At 38.5% G+C, this 20,287-nt stretch overlaps 1 protein-coding gene across 6 annotated transcripts in view; it reads left to right on the top strand.

Annotated features, from left to right (window-relative positions):
* The window catches only part of ANKRD44 (ankyrin repeat domain 44), a 316,236-nt gene that overhangs the window by 208,068 nt on the left and 87,881 nt on the right, over positions 1-20,287 (top strand). For 3 of the 6 annotated variants that reach the window (XM_007965735.3, XM_007965733.3, XM_073019892.1), the window contains exons 10-12: positions 7,293-7,407; positions 17,546-17,628; positions 18,748-18,865. In XM_007965735.3, the coding sequence (XP_007963926.1) occupies positions 7,293-7,407; positions 17,546-17,628; positions 18,748-18,865 (316 nt within the window). The remainder of the gene's footprint in view (positions 1-7,292; positions 7,408-17,545; positions 17,629-18,747; positions 18,866-20,287) is intronic. The other 3 variants (XM_007965737.3, XM_007965736.3, XM_038001815.2) reach the window with 1 other exon arrangement.

Below are 20,287 nucleotides of genomic sequence, written 5' to 3'. Positions count from 1 at the left end.
ATTTGAAATAGAGTTTTCCCTGTAAAAGGATGCTTTGGTATTCTCTTCTCTCGACTGACAGTTTTTTTGCATTCATAACACATGTGAGAACTGTGAATTCTTCCATTTGACATTTTTTTAAATGCCCTTGGGGAGAAGAAAAGGAAGTTCTTTTTTTACCTCCTGTTTGTTAGCTTCCTTCTGGGAAGAATCCTGGGCTGTTGCCGGGACCCTCCCTCTCCAGAAGCTCATGCCCCTAGGGCCTGGTGTCAGTCCCCCCAGAGTGGGACATCACCCAACAGGAGCCGCTCTGTCCTCCAGGACCACATGGGCACAGCATTTGGCTCCCCAAGCGACTAAACGTGCTATTGAGGAATGTTTTTTGTATTTATTTGTTTTGTTAAATTGCACTGGTGTTTGGACTTTGAATAGCTTTCTCTGCTTCGCTAACTGCTCTCCAGTCAGGATTACTAGTTTTCATAACTTTGTTTTTCCAGAGTCATCCAGCTTTGGTAAGATAATAATGAAAAAAACAAGAAAAACCCCACTCTATTTTAGTTAGTAAGCAAAGACTAACTCTGCTATCCAATCACATTGTTGTCTGAAGCTGTGTTGTCACAGCGAGAGAGGGAAAGGAACTGAGTGAAGATACCATGTGGTGTCCGGAGGCGTTTGACCTCACCATTGGCCCTAGGCACCCCCCTCAGATGTGGTCCAGCAGGTTACACAAGTTCAAAAATGATGTTTTCTTCACAGAAGCTTTAAAAATAAATAGAGTTTGAAAAGGAAGAGTCATGTTCTAGGTTAGGATGAGTCAGTGTGAGATTTTTGACCCTTTGGCTCACAATACTTCCAAGGCAACTTAATAAGCTGACCATTCTTGTTTGTGCAGTGAAAAACTAATTTCAGATGAATACTTAGAGGATGCTAATTAATTATCCTTTCTGACGTTCTCTGCATACTTCTAAACTGGCAAATGTTTATTTTCCTCACTGGTTGTCAATGATCAATCACCAATATTTAACTTGCAACCTTCAAATGACAAACAGTAAAGATATTTCATTTGCATTTCAAGCAAGTTTTAAAAATTTTCAAATGAAAATGAAAAGGTTTGTAGAGTGATTGTAAGATAGAAATGCACTTATGTAGAGGTGCTGTTTAAATAGAAAACATGTTTTCAGATAACAAATAGAGAGTCTCTCTTTTATTTTTCCACTAAGTTATGATGTTCTCCTTATATATATGTGTGTGTGTGTGTGTGTGTGTGTATATATATATATATTTTTTTTTTTAGACGGAGTCTCGCTCTGTTGCCCAGGCTGGAGTGCATCTCAGCTCACTGCAAACTCTGCCTCCCAGGTTCACTCCAGTCTCCTGCCTCAGCCTCCCGAGTAGCTGGGACTACAGGTGCCCGCCACCACGCCCGGCTAATTTTTTGTGTTTTTTAGTAGAAACGGGGTTTCACCATGTTGGCCAGGATGGTCTCGATCTCCTGACCTCATGATCTGCCTGCCTCAGCCTCCCAAAATGCTGGGATTACAGGCGTAAGCCACCACGCCTGGCTTCCTGAAATATATTTTAAATGATAACAAAAGCATATATGGACAATAATTATCTTTCTTTCTTTGAGATGAAATCTTGCGTGTAGCTCAGGCTGGAGTGCAGTGGCACGATCTCAGCTCACTGGTATCTCTGCCTCCCGGGTTGAAGAAATTCTCCTGCCTCAACCTTTCAAGTAGCTGGGACTACAATCGCTTGCCACCACACCTGGCTAATTTTTGTATTTTTAGTAGAGATGGGGTTTCGCCATATTGTCCAGGCTGTTCTTGAACTCTTAGCCTCAGGTGGTCTGCCCACCTGAGTGCTGGGTTTACAGGTGTGAGCCACTGTGCCTGGCCAGTTATCTATATTTTTACAGTTTTAAATTGACTTGTAAAATGAAAGCAATGACTACAAGAAAAAACTTTTATCAGCTCAGACCCTCTATTCCACCCTTCCTGATAGTTTTCACTCTTCCCTTTCTCCACCCAATTTTTGGCATATTTGAGACTGGTAAACCTGGAGGCTCTAACACTTTTTAAGAATGGTTTGGTGACTCTTGGCTGGGAAGGATGTGGATTGATGGAGTGTTTGTCCAGATCTCTGCAGTCTGGGGATCTGTCCCATATCTCCCTGGATCAGTTCCACAGTTGGGGCTTTTAGGCAGACCACCATGGGCAGCTCTGATACGGATACGTGCACACTGAATTGCTCTGAGGTATCTATGGGAACGAGGTGGCTGCCTGTCTCCAAATCTACCATCAAGTCATAAAATGAATTGATCTCAACTGGACACTTCTAAATTCAGGCCATAGTTAACTGTCTGTTGAGTCCCTAGATGATCACAATAACTAGCTTTCTTTTATTATTTTTCCTGATTATAAGAGTAGTTCATGCTCACTGTAAACTAAAATTAAGTCATGAAAGAGATTCCCTGTGGTCCCCACCAATGTGTCTCCTCAGCCCTATCCCAAGAATTTTTATTGGCAGTTTGGTGATACTTCTGGATTTTTCTGTGTATTTAAGAATATATGTAAAGATATTTAATTATTACTTTACAAAAGTGATCATACTTTATTATTTGGACAATTCATTTTAAAAATAAGGCCAGATGCGATGGCTCACACTTGTAATCCTAGCACTTTGGGAGACTGAGGCAGGCAGATTGCTTGAGGTCAGCATTCAAGAGCAGCCTGACTAACATAGCGAAACCCCATCTCCACTAAAAATACAAAAATTAGCTGAACGTGATGGCATGCGCTTGTAATCCCAGCTACTCAGGAGGATGAGGCAGGAGAATCACTTGAACTGGGGAGGCAGAGGTTGCAGTGAGCCAAGATCGTGCCACTGAACTCCAGCCTGGGCAGCAAGAGCGAGAGTCTGGCTCAAAAAAAAAAAAAACAAAAAACAAAAAAACCCAAAATAACAACAACAAAAAACCCCACTGTAACACAGAAACAAAGATTTGAAGAAAAATCAGTATTTCTATTCAAGTTCCCATTTATAGTTCTCTGTCCCAGTCAGTTAAAAAGGGATTCCCTTTTTGTAAACAGCTATTAAGTTACAAACCCCTAAATGGGTAAACTTATCCGCAGCAAATTGGTTTTCAAACAAAATTCTACACACGGAAGTCTTGAGAGTAGAGGGACGCATCCAAAATCCTGTGTGTACTAATTGGAGTTTTTGAAACAGTTGTCCCCTTCACAAAGCGCACACATTTTCGTAATCATTTCACTTTGTAGTAAATATTCTTATACTCTAGCCTTGTGTTTTGCCAGTACACCTGGCTAGAAAAAAGCATTGTTTGCTGAAAACAAATGTTGGGGGGTTATTAGTTATAATGGCCAATAGTAGGATTCATTGGAATGAAGGACCATATAGATCTGATGAGGACCTTATGGACGGTCTTATTACAAGGAACAGTGTCCTGGCCTGGAAGGTGATGCTCTTTCCCCGGATCTGAGAAGACTCTCAATGGCTTCTTTTTGGCACAGTGCTCGAGTATACTGCTGATGGGAATGCTAATGGGCACAGCCTTTCTCAAAAGCTTGTTGCCAGTATGTATCAAGGGTCTCCATACTTTTAGTCCAGTAGTCCTACTTTTAAAAATGTTGCTGGCTGGGCGTGGTGGCTCACGCCTATAATTCCAGCACTTTGGGAGGCTGAGGCAGGTAGATCACTTGCGGTCGGGAGTTCGAAACCAGCCTGGCCAACATGGCAAAACCACATCTGTACTAAAAATACAAAACTTAGCTGGGCATGGTGGCAGGCACCTGTAATCCCAGCTACTCGGGAGGCTGAGGCAGGAGAATCATTTGAACCTTGGTAGGGGAGGTTGCCGTGAGCCAAGACTGCATCACTGCACTTCAGCCTGCCAGACAAAGCAAGACTTCATCTCAGGGGAAAAAAAAAAAGTTACTAAAGGAAATCATCTGAAATGTAAAGACTATTTGGAAATATGTTCATTCTTGTGTTTTTCTTAATAGCAAAGATTTGGGTATGGCCTCAATGCCTATTAATTGGGGACTTGCTAAGTAAATTCTCTAGACACTGATATTAGGTAGTCATTTACAATTATATTAATGAAAAAAATTAATGACATGGAAAGATTTGTAATGTAACATTAAAGGAGAACATAGAATTTAAAAACTCTTTCTATACCAGGAACTCAACCATGGGAAAATTCTACACACACATGCGCACATACACACAACTGGAAGGAAATATTCCAAAATACTAGTACTATCTTGGATAATCAGTGAATTTATAGATGACTTCTGTTTTCTTCTTTATATTTCTATTTTACTGCATCTTCTAAATTTTCTACAATAAGAAAATACTTTCTCAATCAGAAATAAGGTGCTTAAAACAAATGTATCACCTCTTTCTAGATTGATTGAAGCCATTCATATATTTCTATTTCTCAGGGTTTTATATTACTTATCCTAGCATATATAGATGTGTGTATATGGTTTAGATATCAGTATTGTGTGTATGTTTATGGACATACACACAAACTTAGAAAAATGAGCAAAAGTCATGAAAAATAGTTTATAGAAAAATATAATCAAATGGTCCTTCTATAATTATGAAAAGGTGTTCAACTTTCCTCATATAAGAGAACTTCCCTTATAATAAGAGAAATGCAAATGAAAGCTGCAGAGAGATTCCAGCTCTCACCCGTTAGACAGCAGATATTCAAAAGCTTGACAAGGCTATTAGTAAAAGTGCCTCTCATACTGTGCTGGTTAGAGTGCAAAATTGCACAGTGCCTACAGAGAGAAATCTGGCAAAATCTAACAAAACCACATATTAATTTTCCCTTTGACCTAGATATCTCCCTTCTGAAACTTTACCTTGAAGATACATCTAACAAATATGAAGCAACATACGTATGAGATTATTCACTGCAGCATTCCAGATAATAGCAAAATGTTATTTACAACCTAAATGCTTATCCATAGGAAATGAATGTACTAAACTAGTACGACTGTGCAATGGAAAACAATAAAACTGTACAAAAATCAGGAAGATCTCCAAGAAGTCATCTTTAGAAGTGAGTTATAGGATATACTGTTAAGTAGGGGGGAAATTCTTTTTTTTTTTTTTTTTTTTTTGCCAAGAGAAGCACAGAAGCATAAACTAAAACTAATGAAAATGATTACTATAGGATGTATATGAGGATGAAGAGGAAGGGATAAGAATGAGTAAGCCTTTTCAAAAATATTTTGACTTTTGAAATGTAAGTATTTTACATATTATTAAAATATGTAATAATGTTTTATTATTAAAATAAAATAAAACCCAGTGAAAAAATTTGAAAGCAAACAGAATCAAATGAACCTAATTTATATTGATAATATAAGCACACAGTAAAAAATTCAGATAAATTTTGAACAAAGTACTCCCTACATATGCTAAAAATTATTGTGGAAAAGTCTGTTGGGAAATCAGATATCTGCACAGTCTCAAAGTATCACCCCACAGATTGCTGGTTAATTACAAAGGGGAAAAGACATTTTTGCAGTAAGTGTACTGGCAGACACCACCTTAACCAATTAAAAAAAAAAAAAAAAAGCCTTTTTTTTAATTGTGGTAAAATATATATAACATAAAATTTATCATTTTAACCATTTTTAAGTATACAGTTCAGTGGTATCCAGTGCATTCCCGCTGTTGTACAACCATCACCGCCATCCATTTTCAGAACTCTTTCTTTTCCCAAACTGAAAGTTGGTACCCATTGCAAGTAGTCAAACTTTGCATCGCCTGGTAATGGAGTAACTGTGTGTGTGCTAAGAAAATGCAGTGGGAAGCACGCATCTGCTCTGGGCATTATTGCCAAAATGTTTAGCCTGAATCTAATAATGAAAAAACCAAAAGACAACTCCAGAATGCAGAGCATCTGACACAACTCGTGGTTTGGCCTCCAATAATATCAATGACATGAGAAACTTAGAGAAAAAAAAAAAAAAGCCAGGAGGATTGTCTTGGATTAACAGAAACAAAGAGACGTGACAACCGAGTGCTATCAGGGTATTTTATTGGATCCTGGATTAAAACAAGATAACTGTTATAAAGCACATTTTGGGGACAGTCTGAGAAATTGGAATATGCACTAATATTACATAAAATTATTTTATGAATGTTAAATTTCTTGGGTAAAATGATGGAATTGTGGTTATGTGCAAAAATGTCTTCATTCTTAGGAAAAACATACTTAGTGGTAAAATGTTATGATATCTAACTTCTTAAATGATTCCTCAGATAAATGAATGATGAATAGACCATTGTACATATACACACACACACAAAAGGGAGAGGAAAAAAAGAAATTTAGTGAAATAAAAACTGGGGGAAGAGAAGGCAAAATAAAACATAATGACAATATTATTAAAAGAAGTATGGATGATTATTGTCATAGTTTTTATAAATATAGGCATTTTCAGTTTATTGTCTATGCTTTTACTCATTTTAGTCATGATATTAAAATATTATAAGCTAGATCATCAAATTACACGAAATCATTTCCTGAACTCTCCATCCCCTTTGGTTCTTATGTTTTAGCAAGAGGTTTACATAGGTCTTTAATTCAGGAGGGACAATTAAAATTAAACATGTCTTCAGAATTACACTTTATGGGATTTGAATACATTGTTCATTCAGAGCAGGTGTTTAGTTGTGAGATTTGGATCCTTAACTAAGACAATATGGAAAGATTTCTCAAAAGCATTTCTTTTTCTTTTCTTTTCTTTTTTTTTTTTTTTGAGATGGAGTCTCACTTTGTCACCCAGGCTGGAGTGCAGTGGCGCAATCTTGGCTCACTGCAACCTCCGCCTCCCAGGCCCAAGGGATTCTGCTGCCTCAGCCTCCTGAGTAGCTGGAATTCCAGGCATGCACCACCACGCCCAGCTAATTTTTGTATTTTTGGTAGAGACAGGGTTTCACCATGTTGGTCAGGCTGGTCTGAAACTCCTGACCTCATGATCCACCCACCTCAGCCTCCCAAAGTGCTGGGATTACAGGTGTGAGCCACGAAGCCCAGCCTCAAAAGCATTTCTAGTAGACTTCTGTCTACGCAGATCTACTACTACTACTACTGCTTCAGAGGGTGACTTGTCCCCTTTAAAAGCATTCTTGTACTTCAAAGCAAAGATGCACAACCGGAATAGGAAAAAATTCAACATTTGGTTGATACAAGAGACTAACCGAGAACGTAGCACCTGAATCAACCTGAATCCTTGCGTTATCCTGTATTAAAATATCTTTTTCAGGAGGTGAAATTGACTGTGTGGATAAGGATGGCAACACTCCTCTCCATGTGGCTGCAAGATACGGTCATGAGCTTTTGATTAACACCTTAATAACCAGCGGAGCTGACACAGCCAAGTAGGTTACCGCAAAAATACGGTGGAATAATTGCCTCAAGTGGGAATACTGCTGAAAAGATTCTTCCATGCAGTAGATAGTTCCTATTTATCCAGCTTAAGGTGGATCTGTACCATTATACTAAATACAAATTACATTTTAAATAAATTAAGTGCCTTTTAATGACAGAGGCAAAGAAGAACCAATTTTATTTTATTTTATTTTATTTATTTTTTTTTGAGACGGAGTCTTGCTCTGTCGCCCAGGCTGGAGTGCAGTGGCCAGATCTCGGCTCACTGCAAGCTCCGCCTCCTGGGTTCACGCCATTCTCCTGCCTCAGCCTCCCGAGTAGCTGGGACTACAGGCACCCACCACCTCGCCCGGCTAGTTTTTTTTGTAATTTTTAGTAGAGACGGGGTTTCACCGTGTTAGCCAGGATGGTCTCGATCTCCTGACCTCGTGATCCGCCCGTCTCCGCCTCCCAAAGTGCTGGGATTACAGGCTTGAGCCACTGCGCCCGGCCACCAATTTTATTTTTTAGCTTCATCCAAATGAGGTCTATTTCAGTGGTTTTGATTAAGGAAACTTGAACTTTATTCCCAACTTTTCTTTCTAATATTCTTCTCTCCTTCCCAATGCTTAATATTAAACAGGAAAAGTAAAACATAACTGAGCCAATTCAAAATTTATTTAGAGTGCTTACTCAGCTTTTCTGTTATAGAGTACAATTGAGTCAATCTGCTATGTAGGGAAGGGGGAACCTGACTTCATTTTGAACTTCAATTCCACAAAAATACATAAAGCATCTATGCTGGGTGCTATGGGAGATTTCAGAAGATGTAAGTTATCTAGTTCCAAGGAGCTCATAATTTTGTTCAGGGCCCAAGACCCACTTAAGTCAAAGAACTATGCACGATCATATATCATAAAGTTCTAAATGAAGCAGACTTAAGTGGCAAATGTTTGGTGTAGACAATCTGTGTCACAGAATATAGACAGGGAGGAGAGAGCTCAAAGAGAGCCAGTGTTTTCTGAAAAGGCTTCAAGGAGAAGATGAATTTTAGCTAGGTTTTAGGGGCTGAGAATTATCTGAGTACAGCTAAGGGTGGCAGCCATCCCAAGCAGGGAGGAAAGCGGGAACAAAAGAGGCAAAGACTCCACACCAGGGAAGAGCTTGGCCTGACAGAGTAGAGAATGTGGTGATGCTATGCGCCACCCAGGGGCAGGACCCAGGGTGGTTGGGAGCCCAGGCTTTGGTGGGTGCTCCCTTGACGCCAATCCAAGCTGCTTCCCTTGTGAGCAGTGTGACTTTAAGCCCCTTGCCTCATTGGAAAACTTGTAGTAATACTAGGACTTATCTATAGGTTTGTTATGAGGATTAAATGACTTAATTACTAGTAAAGCTCTTTGGTATCTGGTAAGATCTATATGAGTTCTACAAATACATCTGCTAAGGTTATTAAAAAGATAACCCATGTTAAAAGCTCTTTGAACAGTGCCTGGCACATAGTCAGCTATCAATATATGTTAGCTATTATTTTATTATTTAATAATAGGTAGTAGAACTAAATTAAAGAGGGCCTTCAATCCCTGAATAAAGAGTTTAGCCTTGATCACAGAGACTGTGTGTAACAGTAACTGAATTTTTAGAAGAAAAACCATATGAGGGCAGTGTATCCTAGGAATTTTGTTTTATTTGTCAATTTTGTGCAACACAGTTGAAAGTCTTATATGAGAACGAGCTAAAATTGAAATGGTCTGGGGAAAATGTAGTGGGATCATGAAATCAGATTCACAGAGCACCGGGTATTCTGGACTTAAAATGAATTTTGTGAAGCACTCTGGTAGATTGGCAGGATATAATGGTTTATCTTCATCAGTCCAATATTAAGTTGAACTGGGTTCCAAACACCTCCGAGTCTAGTAATAGAGATAAGAACAAACACAAATGACTGTGTATTGTGAAGTTTGTTAAGATGGATGTTTGGCCCAGGCTGTGGGAACAGAGTGAGAGAGAGAGACACTAATTTTCTGGATCCCCGAGAAGAGACAATGTTGTAACAAAAGGAAGGATATGTAGGAGTTTGCTAGATGGACAGAATCATGGGGTAGAAAGAGAAATGGGAGCAAGGAAGAATATCCCAAGAAGAGGGAACAGTCGTTATAAAGACATAAACATGTGAACATGTTAAAAGCACATTTCTAAAACTGAGTCATTGGATGTTTGGTGGGTGGAGTGGAAAGAAATGAGATGGAAAGGCTGGAAGAGCCACATCTCAAAGGACTTTGCAAGTCCTGCTAAGGAATTAGATTCCATTCTGAGTCATTCAGAAGCTGTTAAAAAATTATAAGTGGGTGTAGAACAGGTTGTGTCTAATGATCCCATTTGTGTTTAAGAAAGATCCCTCTGATAGCAGTCCAGACATACTGGAGGCGGTCCAGACATATTGGAGGCAGTCCAGGCTAGAAACGCTTGGCAGCCTCTTGCAAATGTCCAGGGAAGAAAAGATGAGGTCTCGGGCTAAAGATGAGGCTGAGGGATGACAGAAGAGGAGAATGCTGACAAATAGTATTAGCAGTGGGATGTCTTTTTACAGAAGAGAGGGGAATCTGCTGTGAGCCAAAAGAACTTTTTAATTGGGATGTTGTAAGTTAAAATAAGCCTCTCAGTTTTGTGGAAAGAGCTCTACACTAAGATTCAGGATGCTCTTACCAGGTTCTGGAGTTCCCAAACAGATTGTGGATGTCCAAAGCTAGAGACTGCAATAAATGCTCAGTGTTAATTAAGCAGAAAAAAAATTTAGGTGGTACCAACTGATTTTACCTGTAATATTTTCAGTGGTATTTTTTTCAACTTTGGGTTACTTGGGAAATTTTAGCCAAACAATTATGAATGTCTGATTTTCTTCTAGACTTAAATCCATTTTAGGAATAAAAATAAGCTGGACCCAATAGTTACTTTAAATTTTTCTGTAAAAACCATTTAAATCAATATGATTGAAGTTCATTTCCTTGTAATTATTTTGCTTTCAATTTATGGAAACACAGACCATGTAGCAAAAATGCCTTAAAAATAGCATTGTTGTTCAAGTAGCCTTTTCTTCCATTGTCTCTGCTATGTCCTAGGGACACAAATAAGGGAAACATTGTCTCAGCCTCAAAGAGCCATGTCTGCTTTCTTTGTCACAACGAATCTGGGCATGCTACCTTCAGTGACAATGGTTCCTTAGGGCAGTGATTGTATGTGTGTGTGTAAGTGCCTTTGTGTGTTTGTGCGGGGGGGGGGGGGGGGGGGGCGGGGGGGGGGAGAATGGAAACCACCCTAGGGCAAAATATCAAAATGAAGGGAAGAGTAATTGGAGAAGATTAAATTTGCCAAAAGCCTCTCAGAAAATCACTGTTCTCTGGGTTCCTTATAGAATTATTAAAGAGGAGAAAAATAGGCCTTTCATAAAAAAGTGAAAAAACAAATAGCATTTGTGGAAAGAACCCATCTTCATTCATAAGCAATATAGCCAAACATATTTAAATTAACTCTATATGACAAGTTTTATCATTATTACTTTCTTATGAATTTATTTGAATCTAAAGTAAATGTCAGCCCTTGACTAGAATGTTCTTTGTTATTCTTTTTGCTTCTCTGAACTTTAAGTCAGAGTCACTTCCTATGGTTTGACTCAGTGCTCATGCAACTTTACATAGTGTCAAAGCCCTTTGGTTTATCTTCTTTAATTTTGTTAGTTTGGGGATTGTCTCCAGGATTTTAATTTGCCTATTTGCTTACCAATTATGCATTCTTTTTCTGCCTCAACTGCAACAGAATTAGGGGTATTATAGTTTATAGATAGCTGGCTCTGACATTCATTCATTCATTAAATATTGGTTGAGGGCCTAAGTGGTACCTACGATGCCAGGTTCTGGGATTATAGAGGTCCCTACCCTTGAGGAATTTATAATCTCCTGGGAGCAAGATTTAAACAAGCAATACAATCATGCACGCTAAGTGTAATGCCAGAGCAGTTGCTGGATGCCACTGGGATCTGTGAAAACATATATAAGATGTGGAACCCAGTATCGCAAGACTAGAGAAGCAAGATGTAAAGGTTAACCAAGACTGAAGGGTGACTAGCAGTTAGCTCATAGTAGCAAGAGTCTTTTAGATCCTCAGTATATACTTGTTTTTATTATAATGATACATAAATATGTATAAACGTAAACTAGATAAACTCCTTAGGCTTTTGACACTAACAAATTAATATATTTTAAAATTACAAAATACATGCAAACAGAAACCAACACCATTCATGTTAACTGTACAATTTAGTAGTAGCAAACATTATGAGTGCTTCCCTCTGGGCACTGCTTTGAGGGGTTACATTTAACTTTCACCATAACCTCATGGAGTAAGTGCTATGATTATTCCCATCTTAAATGGGAATGTGTAAATGAGGCACAGAGAGGTTTAGTTACCTGCTCAAGGTCACAGAGCCAGTAAGGGGTAGAAATGGGACTCATCTTCGGTCCATTGGATCTGGACCCTCAGCTCCTGAGCACGTGGCTTGCTGCCCCTACATAACAGATGATGTGATAGTTCACATTTTGCCAAAGTGAAATCACCATTTGTGTAGGATTATGGTCCTGGTGGCTGAGGTGCAGCCTCTTTAGAGTTCAGTGTACACTTCAAGAATGGAGGTTTTGCAGTGGCTTAAAGTGGTGGAACAGTGGACTTGGCATGCAGCACAGAACCCCTTATTCAAACTACTGCCAAATTTTGTTTATATGGAAGGCTCAGGTACTGCATTATTGTTGGGCCTCCCTAGGTTCAGTCCTGTCACTTGTCTATTGAGCCCATCTTTATTCTTTTCTCACTGGCCCATGCCAGTACTACACTAACACCACTGTGATCCTCAGTACAAACATGGGCACTGACATTAGGCAGAGGTATGTGGTGATAAAGGGCCACTCCGATGAGCCAAAAAAATGCTTTTATGCCAGTTGTTTTAGATTATCATGAAAAGGAAAATACAGGTTAAAGATTCTCACCGAGAACTCTTGAGATCCCAAAGATATTTCCAGTGCTTCAGAGATGCACTGATTAATCGGAGAAATAATGGGAGAAGCAGGAGAGAAATATAAGAGAGTTTCAGGTAGAGGGACTGGTATGTGCAAAGGCCTAGGGGCAGGACAGAGCCTGGCACTTAGAGGAATGGAAACAAGTTTATTGAGATTCTAGAATATTCAGATTAGACAACAGCCAGATAGAGAAGGGGCCTCTCGAGCCACTTTAGAGTGTTTAAACTTGATTCAAAAGGAACCACTGAAAACATCTGTTCATTGCAAATAACAAAGACCAGGTCTCATGGCTGTCGCTTAAGGGTGCATAATAAATACTTGGAATTGGATAGATAAAATTCATAAGAAATTGGTTTGTTTAGTTGGACTGATCATTTGGGTAAAAAATCAAAATCATCCTATTCTAAATTTAGGAAATGTTTTTGTCTCACCCACTCAGTGAGCAAAGCTAAAACAATCCCACTTTGCTGGGACACTTGTGAGGTAAATATAAAGAATTTAGACACACAGAAAGATAACAGAAATGTTAACTGATCATGATTCATTCTTGGCTTTTAAGGAATCATACACCTGATTTTAAGGAAGTACAACCTGATTACAACTTCAAAACTCATCTACTGCTGATTACCAGTTAAGCTTATATGGCTTGCAAGGGCAACAATCATACTAACATGTGTGGTAAAGGATTTCCATGTGACTGATGCTCCCTTTTAGCACTACGTGAACATTATCTCAATGGGTCCTTAACAGTTGCTCCATGATAGAGTCACTGTAATTATCTTATTTTCCCGAGGAGGGAACCATTATGCACTCGCCAAAGATGAAGTAGATAGCAAGTGGCAAAATGAGGACTCAAACCCCAAGTTTCTGACTCTGTCACTTTAATCATATGTTCTTTACCCACATGGCCTAAAGAAGAAGGCTCTAGAAAAGACTGGATGTAGGGAGGGCAACCACGTCTCCCTGATGCCAAGGGGAAAGCTTCAAAGACCCCAAATTCTAATCGTGTGAAGGCTCTTTCTTCATTTCTAATAGCTCTCTGCAAGACAGGCCTGCAGACCTCATTGATTCTGAAATAACTGGGTAGGAGATGCCAACTAACAGCTAAATTAGAACTAGCTAATATAAATGTGTTCCATTAATTTAATGACTGGTCAAATAAATGTGGCAATTTAACCGGAATTGTTCTCCTCTTCCGTGTAACTTATGCATTGTTAACTTTGGTGTGATTTGGCACCTTCATTCTTGATCTTCCTTGACGTATACCTGATGAAGTAAGAGTGATGCTTCTTAATTGGCTAAGACAGTCAAGTTCTAATTTTCCTGCTAAAGGTTTTATAATCTTTCCTTTATGATCAGTCTTATTTTATAAAAATAAAGTAGTAATTTTATTTTGAAATACATAAATCATTTCTGAATTGATTCAGGGACACTGAATTCTGCTTTTCTTTTCTTTCCAATCTTGGCTTGAAACTTAGTTTTACTATTTGAACCATAGTTTCATATACAAGTGCAAATGCCAATAGTATTTGAGTCTACATGAATCTATTTTCAAATCCTGCACTGAAGTAGTAACTTTTTATTCACTGTGGAGTAAAAAATATATATCAAACATAATTTTTACTAGACCTTTTAAATTAGAGTAGTTCTATCTCTCTCATCTTCTCAGGTTTGTAAGGAGCAGTGAAAAAAAATCAGGGAATGTAGAATGTGACGAATTATATAAAGATGGGTTTTAAGTGGCAAGATTGATTGGAAATATTGATAATGAGGTTTATGGAATATATCATATTGTTTCTGTTATACTATCACTTATACTTTTTGTTTGTCCCAAGTGGTTTCTTATAGAGTTTGATGCTATTTCCTCAAATTCATTTGCTTGTATTGTTTTATGTAAAGATATATATGGAACTTTATAAACTATATTGTATATATATTATGTGTATATATATTTTTATTTTTGGGTGTGTATGAACATATTTGTGTGTGTGTGTGTGTTTGTATGTATGTATGCATTTAAAGAATGAGAAAGGCTCAAAGAAATCTTGAGAAATCCAGTCCTTGATTCCAGGCACATTCTTTCAGGAATGAAAATATTCTATCCATTTTCCTTTTCTAAATGTCCAGATATATTTAATCACATATTTTTGCCTTAAATTCCCAAAACAAATAAAACGATTAGGTAAAATCACATTAGCTTTAGCTTCCATTTAATAAGGAGGTTTTAAAACATGTTATGAATTAAAAAAAAAAAAAGAATGTTTCTCTCGAATCAAGAGGGAGCAATATAAATAATAGCATAAGTAGAAAAGCTTCTCTCCTATGCCCCAACTCCCTCTCCCCTTTCAGAACATCAAGGTCATCACTGATACAATTGCATTTCAGAATTTTTTTTTGGTAAATGATGAGAGAGGCAATTACAAGCAGTTCTTCTCCACATGACGCTGCCTGGAAGACGAGCAAATTGCATCACTTGATGGATGCCAGCTATTATACACACTGGGCTGGAATCTCCATATAGGGAAAGGAAAACAAACAGAGGGAAGACTGAACAAAACCACCTTTAAATAGGAAGAAGCTATTATGGAAAGAGAAAACAGTGGCTAATTGCTGACAGAATTGAATTTTGCAAAACACTGAATACCATGAAATGTCTGTGAATGTGTATATCCTTTTACACAGTCACACACACATCACCATAATAATTTTTGAGATGGTAAATAAAATGTATGTACCCAAAGCTTAACAAATTCAAATCATACATGTTTCTTTATGAAGCACGGAGTCTGAAAATGGGCCACTTTGTGCCAGAGAGGAGACTTAGGCATTTAATGCTGCAGGGTGTAAACAGATACAGTCCCATACTTGTTTGTATTAAGTAGAAGGTTTTAAAAAGCTGAAATGTATTATTTGATTAAAATGAGGTGTTGTGAGAAGTGGTCACTAACATTATAGATGCTTGTAAGTACACAGGAGCCACCTGGTGATGCTGTTTGTTATGAACCACAATTCAGCACATGACTTTGAGTCCTTGTTGAAGAAGATGTAGTAGGGAAGAGGAGGAGGATTTAATCCCGAAGGCAAAAAAGTGCTGCCATCAAAAGGCTGCCTGTCCCTTAAGAGGTCATCCTGGGGACTGTGTCTTAGTGGGGCTCAGTCTATAAAGTCCTTTTCTAGATTCTCTCGTTAATACTACTAGGTTTATGAAATATAAGCAAAGTAATGTTTGTTACCCCCAATTGTGTTTTTGTGACTGGTATTGTGATGTGGGTTAACGTGCAACATAAAAATTTATTAGGAAGATGAAGTTTGATCAGCAAAAGGCAAACATTAGTTTTTATTCTCATCCAAAACTTTATTCTCAACAATGTAGCCATGATTAACCCCTAGCAAAGTGCTTGGGACATAATACAACAATAATATTTGTTTATCAAATCAAGACATAAAACAAGAGCTGAGCGTGGTGGCTCATGCTTGTAATCATAGCACTTTGGGAGGCCAAGGTAGGTGGATTGCTTGAGCCCAGGAGTTCAAGACCAGCCTGGACAACATGGCAAAACCCCGTCTCTACAAAATACACCAAAAAATTAGGTGGGTATAGTGATGTGTGCCTGTGGTGGTCCGAGCTACTCAGGAGGCTGATGTGAGAGGATCACCTGAGCCCAGGGAGGTCAAAGCTGTAGTGAGCTGTGATTACACTGAAGCAGAATATTTCCCTGACCACTTTGTGGTACTTGTGACAGGGGTACCTTGTTTACTCAGCCTGCCACTCTCAACTCCTCGCTGGAAGGAACCCGTGAGCGAATGAGCATGGGAACTGGAGTGAATGAGTGCTGGAACCAGCTGGCTGCTTTGGCACTGGCAGGAGTGAACTCTGTGCAGGCCCTGCAGCGGCATCTAGGCGGGGGTGCCTGCAACTCCCAAAGCCCCCGAGGGCATGTTGTAGTTATGCTCTTTGAACTCTGCCATCCATGGTTGGGTTAAGTGTTAACAGCTCAGTGGGTCCTTTGCCTTTTTGCATGAGGCAGCTGCCCTCCCCCAGTGAGGGCAAAGGGCCAGTGTGACAGCCTTTTATATCTGCACTTGTGGCTCCTGAGTTCTCGTTTGGCATCCAGGAAAAATGAGGTCTCACGAACAAATCGAAGGATGGTAAATGCAGGGGATTTTATTGCCGATGAAAGTGACTCTCAGTGGGAAGGGGAGCTGAAAAGGGGGACGGGATGGGTAGATAATTCCCTGAAGTCCAGCTGTCTCTGGCCAGATTGTCCTCCGAAGTTATGCCATCAAGCTGTCTCTCTGAAATCAAGCTGCTTCTCTCTGACATTCAGCCATAGTCCTGTCTACTAGCTGAGTCTGGGGTTTTTATAGACACAGGATTCGGTGGAGGAGGGCCATGGGTGGTTTAGGAAAAGGCAACATTTGAGTGGGAAAACAGGGATATAAGTTCTCACTTTGGGGCACAGTTTCAGGCTTTTCAGCTTGAGGGTGGAGTTTTGCTCAGAACCTGCCCTTTTCTGCCTAGAATTTCTCTGCCCCCTGCCTCTATCATTGTATCAGCACCACTGCACTCCAACCTGGGTGACAGAGTGAGACTCTGTCTCAAAAAAAAAAAAAAAAAAAAAAGTAGAAAGAAAAGAAAGAAAGGAAACAGGTTGCTTTTCAAACTTGAGTTTGTTTTACTCAGTATTGTTATCTCCAGCCCTTAGCATAGTCTATGATGCTTAGAAAGTGTTGAATAGATGAATGAGAAAATGAGACATACAATTGCCAAGCTGAAAGAAAATGAGAGGGAAATTAATTTTAAATTTAAATAGTCATGCTTTATGTGAAACAGATTTTTTTAAAAAATATGCATTCTTATGGCAATGGGCTTTTAATTATGGTTTTGATTCAGGCATTTATTATTTTAAGATAGAAACTGGTTGCATAATTGTTTATTGAATGGAAGAATTACCGAATTATTTCAGCCAAGACTCCCTACACAAGGTGTTGTTAATTTTCATCAGAGAATCTAGAAAGGTAATTGTCCTTCCGCACTTATCTTGAGATCTGTTGCCGTGAGCTCCTCTGTTTTCTTACTCCTCAGGTGTGGAATCCATAGCATGTTCCCTTTACATTTAGCTGCCCTAAATGCTCACTCTGACTGCTGCCGAAAGTTGTTATCATCAGGTAAGTAAATCCATTAGCAGAAATGAGGCTTAATGTGTCCTGTACATGAGTCAATGACTTCAGGTGTCTGGTCAGAGTGAGTGGCTGCCTGTGCTTCATGTCATTACCTGACTTGTCAGGATGAGTTGTGTTCCTCAGCTAACTGCATGTGACAGCTCCCAACAATCCTTGGTGTTAAAGCTGTTTGAATGTCATTATTCCTGCCCCAGAATGAGAGTCTTGCCTGCTTTTCAAGTTAAAGCTTGGGTGTTCTAGGGTGAAAAGAGGCAGGGATGGCCAGAGTTTATAGAAAAGTTACGTCACAGAAGAAGGAAAAGTCTTTGAGGTTTAAAATGATGGATTAGCATTTAATATTTTTCAACAAAGGAAAAAGGTTAAATACCCTACATCTGGTGGTAGAAAACGTCATGTTACTTTCCCACTCCCTGAGCATTGAAAAATCACTATGGCTGATTTCCTCCAACTAGGTTTAATTTCGATTTTTTAAATATGAGACTATTTGGAGCCAAGAGATTGTTTCTGGTTTGGAGCTTTGCTAATCTTTCTTATCACTACCTCTGCCAACTGTCATATATTAAGAAATTCCTGGGCTTTCAAAAGTGGTAGAGGTCTGCAAGGCAAAGATTGTTTAGGAATTAATTCATCAGATATCCCAGAGGCATTTTTTTTCCTTTAAATGCTTTACCTATGGCTGATTCTGCTTTCACTGCTGTTGGCATGTTTAGAAAATAATCCCTGCATGCAAGCATGTTTCCCAACTCTTAAACCAACTGAAAGGTTGAAATATACTTCAGAAAATGTCTATTCCAGCATGCTAAGATTATTCCTTTGCCTCCATGTTTTGTCCATGAGTTCTATCTGCCTGTCGATTGCCCTACTTATCTCAAATTGGTTTCATAAATTTCTATCCTGGGATTAAAAAATGGGGCTGTGGTTCACCCAGGGCTGAATTTTAAAATAAATCCTTCTTGACTTCACGGTTCTTCCTATAAAATTGACAAGCTTGAGCAGTTACCATTCGTTTCCATGACAACCTCTTTCTGACTACAATTGCTTGCATTCTGGTTTTTCTACTAACTGATTTTTCTGTCTCTGCAATGTTTCTTGTGGTTTAACTAGGACAAAAGTATAGCATAGTATCCTTGTTTAGTAATGAGCACGTGCTGTCTGCAGGCTTTGAAATAGACACCCCAGATAAATTTGGAAGAACGTGCCTTCATGCTGCTGCTGCAGGAGGGTGAGTAGTTAGCAATTCTAGTTAATTTATGACTTAATTACTAATTCATCTTTATCGACTTAAGTTGTCTGTGAATCAAAGGCAATTTCCTTAGTAAAATAAGAATTATTTCTACCGACGATCAAATATCTCTATGTTATATTTCCCCACATCACGTGCATTTTGTTTCACCAAAGAAAAATTATTAGCCCATCTCAAATAACAAATAGTTTTTTTTGTTTTCTTCTTTCTCTTTTCTTTCTTTTCTTTTTTTAAATTATAGATTTTCAGGCTATAGAATACGTATCTGTTACTCCATATACCAAAAGAAAATAATTTGAAATTTGTTCCTAGGTTTTTCCTCTTTTGTTGCTGGTATGTGGGTGATAATCAAAAGAATCAAGGATTGAATTAATTTATGTTCATTTATAGACATTTTTTCATTATTTCAAATATATTTTTAGTCTTTTAATGATTAAATGTGAACATAGGTCAAGAAAACCCAAAAGACAGGCAATTCTTACCTTTTTTTTAAGTTGTAAAGAGAATTTTTCCTCAGCTACTTTCTTTTCACATACCAGTGGTAAGATTGAAGCTCTGATCAATATGTTATTGATATATGTGACCACACATTGACTAAACATGGCATCTCTTGGATGACCTTGTTTGGGGAAGATGTTGGTTCTTAATCAGGTTCCTGGTCCTTAAGGAACAGCAATGCTTCTCCATTTGTCATTTGTATATTACCAAAGTCATTACCTATTTATCAGAGGTGGATAAATGGTGACACTTTAGGGCTCCTTATTTACGTGGGTCCCTTCTGAATTCTTATAACTAGATTTGTAGTCATAATTTTGTATTATTTTTTAAAAAGACCCCTTCCCCCACCTCAGCCCCCACACTGTATGAGCTTCATGAGCCACACAAGTTGGATCTGTCACTGCCTTTGATCCTTTGGCATCATTCAGTAAGAGACAGGTGCTTTATATCAGCTGGGGTGCTATACCAACACATACTTATCTTAAAAAGTTCTTATATGTTATGATTGAAAGATCTATTTCTCTGAGAAGGTGGCTATAAAGGGTGGGTGTAGGATGAGGAGAGCCCTACTCAGGTTTATCATTGAGATGATTTTTCTTATTTAAATTATAGTAAAAATTCCAGGCCACTTCTAGCATCCTAAGTTTAGAACAATGATGGACAATTGTCTCTTTTTTATGCTCACATTTAAAAAATATCACACCTGTACAGAAAGTGACAACATACAATTCCAGATTCATGTCTGAAATTCTCTTAGAATTACTATTTAGCTACATGCCCTTTAATAGGAAAAATCACTTTGATGGGTCCTTTTCTCTCTACTAAATACGATTTATTGCTTCTGCAAATGATAAAGAAGCTATGGAAGATCACTGTGCTCCATGACATCATTTTCAGCCTTGG

Source organism: Chlorocebus sabaeus, chromosome 10 (genome assembly GCF_047675955.1).
Source record: "Chlorocebus sabaeus isolate Y175 chromosome 10, mChlSab1.0.hap1, whole genome shotgun sequence".
NCBI classification, from domain to species: domain Eukaryota; kingdom Metazoa; phylum Chordata; class Mammalia; order Primates; family Cercopithecidae; genus Chlorocebus; species Chlorocebus sabaeus.
This window is presented reverse-complemented; position numbering and strand designations above follow the sequence as displayed.